The sequence below is a fragment of the Leptonychotes weddellii genome, chromosome 1 (assembly GCF_054177405.1).
Source record: "Leptonychotes weddellii isolate Sample4059 chromosome 1, ASM5417740v2, whole genome shotgun sequence".
Taxonomy (NCBI): Eukaryota; Metazoa; Chordata; class Mammalia; order Carnivora; family Phocidae; genus Leptonychotes; species Leptonychotes weddellii.
The window spans coordinates 134563583-134576555 of NC_138369.1; the positions used below are offsets into that span (position 1 = coordinate 134563583).

Here is a 12973-nt window from a genome sequence, read left to right on the forward strand (position 1 = left end):
TTCCCCCTTTTTCAGGTATGTTCCTTAAAGCTGGGGTTGGCAGTGTTCAGCACAATTGCCAAAAGGGGTTCCTTAGATCATTCTGAGTTACTTCACCCTGCTATGAAGATACCTGCCATCACAAAACTCTCTTCCTAATGCTGTGGGGGGCCCATATCCAGTCTAATGAAGGCCTGAAGAGTGGCTCTTGAAATAGAGAGGTGTTAGTGCTCCATGATCCTGTTGTCTGACGAGAGAGAGAGAGACTAGAGACTCGATCCTTAGATAGCAACCCCCGCCTCCGGCCCAGGGGAGGCTGTGTGGCTCTGGGAGATAATACATAATAGTATTGGTGGGGGAGGCAGTGGCTAGTTGTGAAAGAGCTTGGGCTTAGGGGATCTGCTTGTAGGTCAAGCCCAGCATAGGAGGAATGATAAAAAAAATCAGAAAACACAGCCTGACAGGGGAATTTGGTGCTACTGATAAATGCTTAGGAGCTAACAAAAAGATGGAGCTTGGATACTGAAATGTTGCTAATCCTGGAATACACTGATGGGAAAATGGGCAGAATGTTTTAAATGGGACCCTCTTATAGGGCAGCTGTTGCATGGATTGCAGATAGCTGAAAGAGATGGGGACCGGATATAGATCATTTAGGGTCGCTGAAGAGAAATAGTCTGGAGGTGTAAACTACACTTTGTCTGGTGAGGATGAGGGGAGTCAATTCAGCCTGAAGTTATGAGGTCAGTCCAGGCCTGGAAAGAAAAGGACTCTGTTTCGCAAAGCAAAAAAGCTCAACAGTGGGGTCCAGCTGGGGTGTGGGCAGTGTTGGCCCACTTATCCTGTAACTGGGGCCTAAAGTTGGGGAAACCAGTAAACAAGGAGAGTGGCTTGAAAGGTCTGCCCCAGAAAGTGTAGAGCTGGGACAGCTTCTTTTCCTGGGCTTAGTTTCCTCATCTATAAATAAGAACACCAAAATGAATGAACATGGAAGTCCCTTCAAGATCTCACATTCCGATGACTTTCATATCCCCATCAGGCTGAGTACATTGTCTACCCATAGTTGGCATTCATATGCTAGGTCTCCTAAAGTCCTCCTTCTTTTTATTTTATTTATTTATTTATTTATTTATTTATTTATTTTAATCTTATGTTAATCCCCATACATTACATCATTAGTTCTAGATGCCTAAAGTCCTCCTTCTTGTGGGACTAGTGGACCTTCTCCCTCACTGGCAATCGACAGATGAATTGAAAAGAAAATGTGGTATATACATACAATGGAATATTATTATCATTATCTTATTATTCCTTAAAAAGGAAGGAGATTCTGGCACATGCTGAGACATGGATGAACCTTGAGGACACCATGCTAAGTGAAATAAGCCAATCACAAGAAGAAAACACTCTATGATTCATTATATGCAGTATCTAAAGTAGTCAGACTCATAGAAACAGAACATTGAGTGGGGGTTACCAAGGAGGTAGGGGGGTAAAGAAAGGAGAGTTGTATAATGCATACAGAGTTCCAGATTTGCAAGATAAAAAGTTCTGGAGATCTGTTTCCCAACAATGTGAATATACTTAACACTACTGAACTGTACACTTAAAAATGGTTAAGATGGTATATTTTTACATTTTTTTAACCACCATAGAAAAAAAGAGAGAGAAAAGCACTGGGGACCAAAATTATAAGTGACTCTGAATTCCTGCTTCTGCAGGAGGCTATATTTAATAGAAAATCTTCTGTTTGCCTCTCCTTAGGCATCATCCAGGTGAACAAGACAGTGAAAGAAGTAGCAGTACTATCCTGTGATTACAACATTTCCACTGAAGAACTGATGGAAGTTCGAATCTATTGGCAAAAGGATGATGAAATGGTGTTGGCCATCATGTCTGGAAAAGAGCAAGTGTGGTCCAAGTATGAGAATCGCACCTTCACTGACTTCACCAAGAACCTCTCCATTGTGATCCTGGCTCTGCGCCTGTCGGACAATGGCAAATACACCTGTATCGTTCAAAAGATTGAAAAAGGCTCTTACAAAGTGAAACACATGACTTCAGTGATGTTATTGGTCAGAGGTCAGTGGGATTTTTCTGATTTACCATAAGCTGGCAGACTCTTGATGCCCTTAAAGACTACTCCTATTGATTTAGTTGAAAATTTTACCAAAGAGGGATGTATCTTCATTTAGGGTTAAATAAGTCTGTAGTTTTACAATAAACCCTAACTGATTTCTCAAGACATCCTGGAAATATCTATTAGTGTGCGTTTCTTGCATTTTGACAATCCAGATTCATGACAGTCATCCTGAGGCACTAGAATGACCTAACGTGCCTTCTGAATCATAAGGGGACACACTTGATTTGATGTAGCTGAACTATTAACTGCACTTGATCCAATAATATATTCTTGTGAAAGTATATTGAAAGGTATAAGAACAATGCAGGCAGAGATATTTTTCAAGTAGTATTTGAATGCCTATTACTATGGCTATTGTACGATTTATATTTATTATTATATTTGAAGCTCTCATCTAATGGGCATTCCTACAAAGTTAGATGTTAGAGGACTGGATGCATAATTTATGTAACAGGGAAGAAAATTAATTCATAAATCAAAGCTCTACTTCTACATATCCTGTGAAGGCAAGCATTTCTTGGGTAGGAAGGAGGCTTGCATTTATCACAGGTGACAGTACTAGAAGATACTAATATAGCCTGAGCCCCTTGCTGAGAAATGATAGCCCTTGACCTTTCCGCCATACTTGAAATTCAGCCACGTTTCTATTTCTTCCTGGACACTTGGGCCTTTAGTGGAAACCGAACCTATTACTTAATAAGAGATAATCATTCACCCTGCTAACAAATAATGTAAGTGGATCCTTGGTGAATTCTTCACTATTCTTCCCTGCTCTGTTCTCCAGCTGTGTTGAATCTTCCACTTCAGCATCCAAATCACACCTAAAGCTTAGGAGGTAAGCCAGTTACATGGGATTACCTTAAACCTCCCTCTGTGTATTCCCTACTCATGGAGAGAGCAATGATTATATGGTGGTTTTAGGGGTTCTACCAGGCCCACTTTCTCCGAAGTTCTGACCTGCACTGATTCCTAGAATTCCCACCATTATTGCTTCTCCTGCCAGTTTCAGCATTGTTCTCCCTACAAGATCTCTGTTAAAAATGAAAATGTGTTACCTGGGGGAGGTGGCAACACAAACATATTAACTTGTAGTAGTTAATTACGTTAGATATAGTCAGTCCTGTCACAGAATGCCCGAAGGGAAGTAGATGCAGGACTATATACATTTTGATAGGAAGATAATAAAACCCAAGAGGGAGAAGAGGCAGAATTTCAGGAAGGGCAAGCCCTAGTAGCAGACCACAGCAGGAGACCAGGGACAGCTCAAAAGGCAACACAAGAGTGCTGGGGGCCTCAAAAGGGCCCGGAGGGGCAGGGCACCAAAGTCAGATGAGTGAAGACAAAAAGGGAAACTTTTCATTTGACTCAGAACCAATCAATTCTGATTTTTCCATTTGCATCAGTTACAACAGTGCTTCTCTTATATTAAGGTTCCTATGAATCACTAGAGGATCTTGTTAAAATGCAGATTCAGATTCAGTAGGTGTGGGGTTGGATCTTCGATTTGGAACTAACAGATCACCAGGTGATTCCTGTACGTACGGCTGCTGAGGACCAGAGTTTGAGAAACAAGACATTAAATCATTTATTTGACTAGGATGACTAGCTGTCCCATTTTGCCCAGGACTTAGAGGTTTCCTCAGACACCTGAGACTTTCCCAGGTTTGGCACTGAACCAGTTGGTCTCTCTACATTTTTTTTTTTTAAAGATTTTATTTATTTATTTGAGAGACAGAGAATGAGAGAGAGCACATGAGAGGGGGTAGGGTCAGAGGGAGAAGCAGACTCCCCGCCGAACAGGGAGCACGATGCGGGACTCAATCCAGGAACTCCAGGATCATGACCTGAGCCGAAGGCAGTCGCTTAACCAACTGAGCCACCCAGGTGCCCTGGTCTCTCTACATTTGCCTATGATTGCAAGATGATATAATATTGGCATCGCAGTATCTAAAAGCCTCTCCATTAACCAGCATTTGGGGAACTAGCTATACTAGTTAACAGATTAACTAGGGTAATGGATGTTTACCTTTCTAACACATGTGCACCTCTTCCTTTCCTAATGAGATTATTTTTACCCTACCCATTCAGAATGGTGAAAACGTGGGTTAATGCATTAAAACGAGATACAAAGGAATACTTTTTTTTAAGTTTTTTTTTTTTTTATTTGACAGAGAGAGACACAGCAAGAGAGGGAACACAAGCAGGGGGAGTGGGAGAGGGAGAGGCAGGCTTCCCTCGAAGCAGAGAGCCCGATGCGGGGCTCGATCCCAGGACCCTGGGATCATGACCCGAGCCGAAGGCAGATGCCTAACGACTAAGCCACCCAGTTATTATCCCAAAGGAATAATTTTTTGATGGTTCACAGTCTTGCAAGGACTTAGGTGCTGTTACTTGAGATGGATCACCTCACTGAAGGGATAGAAGACAGCTGAGGTTGTGCTAAGGCTAGCCAGACCTTGCAAAGATGGTTTCTAATATACAGAATATTGTCAATGTTCTTGTGGTTAAGTATCTCTCAGAAAAGCAGAGCACAGAAATGAACATGAATCATAATTTGGGATATGGGTTACTTGGATTTGTTATTCCAGGTTATAACACATAACATTGATGTTGTAAGAAACAAAGGGAATATTCGTTGTTGTTATTTTTTAAGATTTTATTTTGTGGGCTTTGAACTCACAACCCCGAGATCAAGAGTTGCACGCTCCACTGACTGAGCCAGCCAGGCACCCTACAAAAGGAATATTCTTGATGTCAGCTACTGTTATAATTTTCTGATCTTATAAGATAAATTGCAGGAGTAGGAAATGTCAACTAAAAATGGCTCAGGAAAATGTCAAACTTAATTTAGAAACAGGGTTGATGCAAAAAAGATGACTTCACCTCCTACCAAATGCAAGTTTTTCCTTTTCCTAGCAGTTATAATCACTTGTCATAACTTCCCCTTTCTCTTATCATTCACGGGGGCACTACTGGGTGGTTTGGGAAGTTTTCACTGGGCAACTTGATTTAAATGAGGGAGCTCATCCAAGAGAGTACAAATTTAAGACCCACATAACTCCATCTATTAACTGATATGCTATGTGTCAGGCCCTGTGCTTCATGATTTATATTAATGATGTCATTTAATTCTTAGAACCCTGGAATGCCGGTATTATTATCCCCATCTTAGAGATGAGCCAACTAAAACAGAAAGTGGTGAAGTAATTGGCCCCAGGGCTAAAAGGCAAAACTGGTTTTAAAACCTGCTGTTGGATCTTGGCCAGCCTGTTCCTTAAAGGAAATCTTTATTAATTATGTATGTATGGTTCCCAAATGTTCTTTTAAAAAACTCCAACTTTCTAGAGAAGCACAATCCTCATGAGTGGCTTCAGCTTTACATCATACATTTTGTATTAAAAGAAAATCCAAGTGGTACAATTTGTTTACACTATGATGCTTTCTAAATAAACTCTTAAAAACAACAACAACCCGCTGTTGATGACCATTATGCTATACTATGTCTCTCTGTGGAACCCCGAATTGTGAAAAGAAATCTAACTGTATGGGATGAAGTATGTGGGGCTTGGTTCCCACGCTCAGGCTGAGAAGTATACATTTCTTTAGGCCTAAGACAAAGGGAGAATATGGGTTAGAGAGCTTTGTCCTGTGTTCTCTGCAGTCATTACACTATGCTTTGCTTTGTATATACTTTAGTATCTTATTGGGGGTCAACTATACAAATGCAGGAATGCCTCAAGCATCTTAGAGGAATGCTAGGAAGGTCCCTGTGTCCTTGTGATGCATATCAGAATAGCAAGGGAGTCAGTAAAGTAAAGTGGTTGAGATTACAGACTCAATATTGTACAATTTGGACAGAGGTTTATCTTATTAAAGACTACTTTTGAAAATTCAGTAAGGGAATGCTAAAGAAAATTTAGAGTAGTGGTTATCTCAAGTGTGGGAAATGGGGAGACAACAAAGGTGAGACCATACAAGTAGATTTACATAAGTTACAGTCAATGTGCTGGCTCTCAAGTTGGATGGTGGTTTCACAGGTGTTTTTTGTAGTATTAACTCATAAATAGATAAATAAGAGAGCCACTTTGTATACCTCAAATATTAGGAAGAAAGGGAAGAAAAGAAAGGCAGGAAAGGAAAGGAAAAAAAAAGCAGGCAAGGGAAGAGAAGAGAAGGAAAGAGAAGGTTCTGGTATCAGAAAACCTTGAATTCACATCCCAGTTTTGCCACTTACTCATGATTTCTCTCGACCTCAATTTGATTATTTATAAAATGGAAATCATATTAGGTTAAGTCAAATGAAATTGCTGATATTTGACCTTTCTTGACATACACCTGCCTCATAGGGTTGTTGTAAAGATTAAATGAGGTAGTATCTAAGACCTAACAAACATTAAGAGCTCAGTAAATGTTGTCTATTATTTTTCTCTTCATCTCTTACAAATGCAAAATACTATGTCAGTATTTATTCACATAGATCTACTTCTTTCTATAAGTGTCCTCCTACCTCCATCAAAAGTGATAAAGAATTGGGGTGCCCGGCTGGCTCAGTTGGAAGAAGAGCATGTGGCTCCTGATCTCAGGGCCATGAGTTTGAGCCCCACATTGGGTGTAGAGATTACTTAAATAAATAAAAATCTTAAAAAAAAAAAAAAAGTAATGAAGAATTGATATACCCAATTCAAACCAAAGTTGATCTTTGGATTATACATAACTATTAATGATTTATGAGACATTGCAAATTATATCTCATTTTATTATTCTTATTAAAGCTAATTTATTTAAAAAAAAAAAAACCTCACACCCCCTCACCGCACAAATACATAATGATATGTACTTATATCTTTGTTCTTTTTTCAGCTGACTTTCCTGTCCCTAGTATAACTGACCTTGGAAATCCATCCCGTAACATCAAAAGGATAATGTGTTCAACCTCTGGAGGTTTTCCAAAGCCTCACCTCTCCTGGTTAGAAAATGAAGAAGAATTAAATGCCATCAACACAACAGTTTCCCAAGATCCTGGAACTGAGCTCTACACTATCAGCAGTGAACTGGATTTCAATATAACAAACAACCATAGCTTTGTGTGTCTTGTCAAGTATGGAGACTTAGCAGTATCACAGATCTTCAACTGGCAAAAATGTAAGTAACATTGTTCTGGGGAGTTTCTACTGTATAAAATCTAAAAAGAAAGTAACTCAGCCAGATCCATTTTAGAATCGTGTATATTGACTTTGATAGCATTTCTTGTATTTTTAGACCCACAAATGATGATGAAGTGATATTGTGACTTGTTAAGATCACTGTACAAGGTTTGAGCATGTTACTAGACTTATTTTCTTTTTTTTTTAAGATTTTTATTTATTTATTTGACAGAGAGAGACACAGCGACAGAGGGAACACAAGCAGGGGGAGTGGGAGAGGGAGAAGCAGGCTTCCCACAGAGCAGGGAGCCCGATGCGGGGCTCGATCCCAGGATCCTGGGATCATGCCCTGAGCCGAAGGCAGCCGCTTAATGACTGAGCCACCCAGGCGCCCTAATTTTATTTTCTTTAATAAATTTTCTAAAATTGAGACATCCAAATAAGTGCTGTCCCTCAAGTAGTCATCTTAGGAAGTTACTGTAACAATATTGTTGATATTGAAAGCACTAAAATTTGTCCTTCTTTGGACTTGCCCTTGGGGCTTTGGTACTTTCTTTTTTGGGCCTCCTTCCCATTGTCCCATGGCATCAAATCATTGCCTTTTGTGGGTGAATGTGCCTTTTAAGAGCTACTGGTTCATTCACAACTAAGTCTGGTAAAGAAGGTAAATGACAAACTACTTGAAGACAATGCCTGAAAATAGAGGTCATTTTTGCCCAAATACGATGACCTTCAAATACTTTACCCTTTAGCTCGTAAACTTACAGAATTTTGTCCCCAAGAGGTGAAATCATTTGAAAATGTAAAATGGAATAAGTTGGGCTTCTATAAATTTATGCATGTTAAACCCATAATGGGTTATTACAGAACTCAGATACTTAAAATAAGTGTCTAACTTGTATGGCTGATTGTATGGAAGACCATCAGGCCTCTCTCTCATGCCCCAGGCCCGCTCTTAACAGCACATTTTATGGCTGCGTGGTAATAAGCAATATACTGAATTTGATATATAATGGCACATGGATATATAGTATAATACAGAATGTATAGCATGTCTTCCTCTTTACTTGTAGTAGAGGAGAGATTTTAGATGGTTTAGTAGCTCATTCTAGTGAATGATTTACTCTAGATCTTTCCATCTTGAAGTGGACTCGTTCATTATTTTCTTCAATAGGTAATGAGATAAAATTTCCTGGGAACATTAGTTCAAATACAAACAAAATTTTGACATGATTTTATTAATAGTCCAAATTAATTTCTTTCAGTCATCTTTTATGTGTTCTAAGATTTCATAAAAATGAGGTTTGAGTTATATAGTTTATTAATTTATTGTGACTAAGGTAGAGATTAGCACACAAAGCAGTAAGAGCAGCTTCAATCATCTTATTTTGGACATTATATTTGGAATATGAGTGTATATGATATTTTAGGACAGGAATTGGCAAATACTTTCAGAAAAGGGCCAGGTAGTAAATATTTTAGTCTTTGTAGGTCAGATGATTGTTGGCAACAACTCAGTTTTGCTGTTATAACCTGGAAGCTGCCATAAACAAGACATAAATGAAGGATATGGCTGTGTTCCAGCAAAATTTTAAAGAGGCAGTAGGCCAGGTTTGGTCTGTGTACTGTAGTTTGCTAACTTGCAGGAAACAGAATGTAGCCCATTTAAATAAAAGGAGGGAGCTCTTATTTAAAGATGATTTAGACTGTCCAGCTTTAATCTTTTCCCTGATATGCCTTCTCTCAATTCTTCCCTCATGCTAAGGATGAACAGTATCCCTTTTCGGTCTAATGAAAAATACTAGCTCTTTGCCCTACATTTACAACAATTAATGGAAAGATGATTAAGTGTGTGGGCTTATTCATTTCTTTGTTCATTCAATCTTTATTAAAGTAGTTATCAGATACCAAGCATCTTGCTAAGTACTAGTGTTGTCTTGATTGTCAGAGAGCTTTAGTGTATAAATACTTCAAATCTATTAATTGAACTGCAGGCATCTTTTTTTTTCCCCCATTTTTTTTAAGGGTGAGGAGGGGCAGAGGGAGAGAAAGAGAGAATCTAAGACAGGCTCTACACCCATCACGGAGCACTACACAGGGCTTGATCTCAGATCTCATGACCCTGATATCCTGACCTGAGCCGAAATGAAGAGTCAGACGCTTAACTGCCTGAGCCAACGAGGTGCCCCTGAACTGCAGGCATCATTTAGACTCTAAAGCAAATAATGCATTTGTGGGTGGTCAAGGGCTGACTGCCTAAACAAACAAAAATTAGGTGTACAGTTCCTAAAAATGTTACAAGTCAACGTGAGCAAAGCTTTACATAAATATTTTTATAATTTATCTTATGTAAAAATATTTATGTAAAGCTTTATATAAATGTATTTACGTAAAAATATTTATATAGGGGCACCTGGGTGGCTCGGTCAGTTAAGCGTTTGACTCTTGATTTCAGTTCAGGTCATGATCTCAGGGTTGAGAGATCAAGCCCCACGTCGGGCTCCATGCTGAGTGTGGAGCCTGCTTAAGATTCTCTCTCCCTCTCCCTCTGCCTCTCCCCCTACTCACACACACACACTCTCTCTCCCTCTCTAAAATAAATCAATAAAGTCTTTAAAAAATATATTTATGTAAAGCTTTATGTAAATATCCACTCTAAAAAAATCCCCCAATTTATTAATTAAACAGATTGGGTCCATGATTCTTTTAGCCTGGGCCTGCCAAATTGGTTAACCCTTGATATACTGGAAGGCACATATGTGTGTGGAAGGAGGTAAATCAGGGAGTCCCACTCATGGTGTAGCTCACAAGCTGTATGTGCCGATGTCCACACTTGCCTCTGTAATTAGGATTCTGGGTCTGTTCTGTGGTGCATTACTAGATTCCTACGTGGCATCATGACAGAGCTGGTTTGCTGCTACTAGTTCCTCCTTCTTTTTCTCAAACTTACATCCTCTTTCTAGGCTGAGTGAGGCTTGAGGATGAGTGAGGAGTGGGCTCTGAGAGGAAGCCAGGAGTGAGTCAGAACCTGTGGAACTTTTAGATTCCCAGGATAAGAGCAAGAGCCTCCCTGTCATTCTGGTCTGTAGAGGCCAATTCTGGTAATCACTCATCTTCATGCAATCCGGTGTTTTAGAGGAAAAGAAGAAACAAAACAAAACCCAACTTTCCCTAGTCTCTAAGTGGTAGGTGCACTAAAGTCAAATGTGCATTTTAGAATAATCACTGTGGCAGAATATGTAGGAATTATTAGAGCCTTGGAAACCAGAGGCAAAGGGACCAGTATGGAGATGACTAGGTGGGAGAGAAGAAAAACCCAAACTAAGGCAGTTGCTGCATGAGATTTTGGGAAAAGGAACCAACTGCAGAGGTATCCTGAATACAGAATAGAAAGTCCATGGGAACCTACTGGGAAGTGAGCACAAAAAGAAGGCTTCATTCTTATTTGGGTAACTATAGTGTTGCTCTTCGCTGAAATGGGAGAATATGGTTGGAAGATATGCTTTGGAAAGATTATAGTGAGTTCAGTTTAAATCAGGTGGAAATTCTGGCATCCAGCCATGTAGTCGGCAGTTGGAAATTCAAATCTGGAGTTCAGAAATACGGGAGGACAACAGGTGTTGGTGAGGATGCAAAGAAAGGGGAACCCTCTTGCACTGTTGGTGGGAATGCAAACTGGTGCAGCCACTCTAGAGAACAGTATGGAGGGTCCTCAAAAAGCTAAAAATAGAACTACCCTATGATCTAGCAATTGCACTGCTAGGTATTTACCCAAAGGATACAAAAATACACATTCTAAGGAGTACATGCATCCCGATGTTTATAGCAACATTATCAACAATAGCAAAACTATGGAAACAGCCCAAATGCCATCCACTGATAAGTGAATAAAGAAGATGTGGTGTACACATATGTATATATAGTAGACTACTACTCAGCCATCAAAAAGAATGAAATCTTGCCATTTGCAATGACGTGGATGGAGCTAGAATGTATTATGCTAAGCGAAGTTAAGTCAGAAAAAGACAAATACCATATGATTTCACTCATGTGGAATTTAAGGAACAAAATGGATGAACATATGGGGGGGGAAGAGAGAGAGAGAGGAAAACAAATCATGAGAGATTTAACTATAGAGAACAAACTAAGGGTTGATGGATGGAAGTGGGTGGGGGGTGGGCTAGATGGGTGATGGGTATTAAGGAGGGCATTTGTTTTGATGAGTACTGGGTGTTTTATGTAAATGATGAACCACTGAACTCTACTCCAGTGTTGAACTGTATGTCAACTAACTAGAATTTAAAAATAAACAACCCAGTAATTTTTTTGTGACAATGCCTGTGTAATACTTAAAGTAAATCAATCTGTAAATAAAATTTGCATTTTAAATAAAATGTGCTGTAAGGAAAAAAAATGAGATCAGAAATATGATATACAAATTTAGAAATCAGATGGTATTTTAAACCTAGGGTGTGGATAAGAGAAAAGGAAAAGACATGACAGATCTAGAAAGAGAAAACTAAGGTATATCTAGAACATGATGTCAACTAATTACTAGTAATACATAGAAATATCAGCTATAAAAATTAGATATAAAGATAAGAACACTTTATTTTTTTAAAGATTTATTTATTATTTTTATTTTAGAAATAGAGAGTGTGTTGGGGTGCCTGGGTGGCTCAGTTGTTAAGCGTCTGCCTTCGGCTCAGGTCATGATCTCAGGGTCCTGGGATCGAGCCCCGCATCAGGCTCCCTGCTCTGCGGGAAGCCTGCTTCTCCCTCTCCCCCTCCCCCTGCTTGTGTTCCCTCTCTTGCTGTGTCTCTCTCTGTCAAATAAATAAATAAAATCTTTAAAAAAAAAAAGAAAAAAGAAATAGAGAGTGTGTGCATGAGCTGGGGGAGGGGCAGAGGGGGAGAGAGAGAGAATCCTCAAGCAGACTCCCCACTGAGTGCAGAGCCCCATGTGGGGCCCAGTCCCAGGTCTCCGAGGTCACAACCTGAGCCAAAACCAAGAGCCAGCTGCTTAACTGACTGAGCCACCCAGGCACCCCAAGACAAGAATACTTTTAAAGTATCTCCTTAGAATCTTTTTTATGCCAACTTAATTCAGTAAATGCGAAAGTTCAAAATCTCTTTTTCACATTTGATATCTGACATCTGGATATTAGTTGCCCACAAATATGTGTCTGATCAAAGAGTTACTCAAGAAAAATGCTAGCAGCTACTTAGTGGAGAGCTGAGCAGAGAAAGAAGTGAAAAATACTCTCTACAGTTGTGTAGATATAAGAGGTATAGAATCCTGCAGCTGGAAACACATTAGAGCTGACACTATTCTTTTCCCTCCACAGTTGAGCCAACCCCTCCTGATAATTCACTCCAGTTCTGGGTCATCCTAATCTCAGTAGTAAGTGGGATTGTTCTGATCACTGTCATTATAAGAAGCTGCCTAGCCCACAGTAAGTACTATGGTACTATCATTCTGACCTCAATTCTTGGAAGCCCAAACTCTATCGGTATGTGTCAGCAACCTTCCGAGGTTTTAGCCTAGGTTATAGCCTCTTCTCGTTTTATGGAAACCTTAGTGCATTCTTTACTTTTCTCACCAAGTTCTATTCATTCACTGGACAGACATTTCTTGGACACCTACTCTGTGTCCGGTTCTCTACTAGGCGCTGGAGTTACAAACATGAGGAATTAGTGACCTCAA

General features: G+C 39.7%; 1 protein-coding gene across 6 annotated transcripts in view; it reads left to right on the forward strand.

The window, feature by feature from the left end:
* The window catches only part of CD80 (CD80 molecule), a 37484-nt gene that overhangs the window by 20057 nt on the left and 4454 nt on the right, over positions 1–12973 (forward strand). For all 6 annotated transcript variants that reach the window (XM_081833538.1, XM_081833510.1, XM_081833518.1 and 3 more), the window contains 3 exons: positions 1744–2061; positions 6983–7264; positions 12615–12722. In XM_081833538.1, the coding sequence (XP_081689664.1) occupies positions 1744–2061; positions 6983–7264; positions 12615–12722 (708 nt within the window). The remainder of the gene's footprint in view (positions 1–1743; positions 2062–6982; positions 7265–12614; positions 12723–12973) is intronic.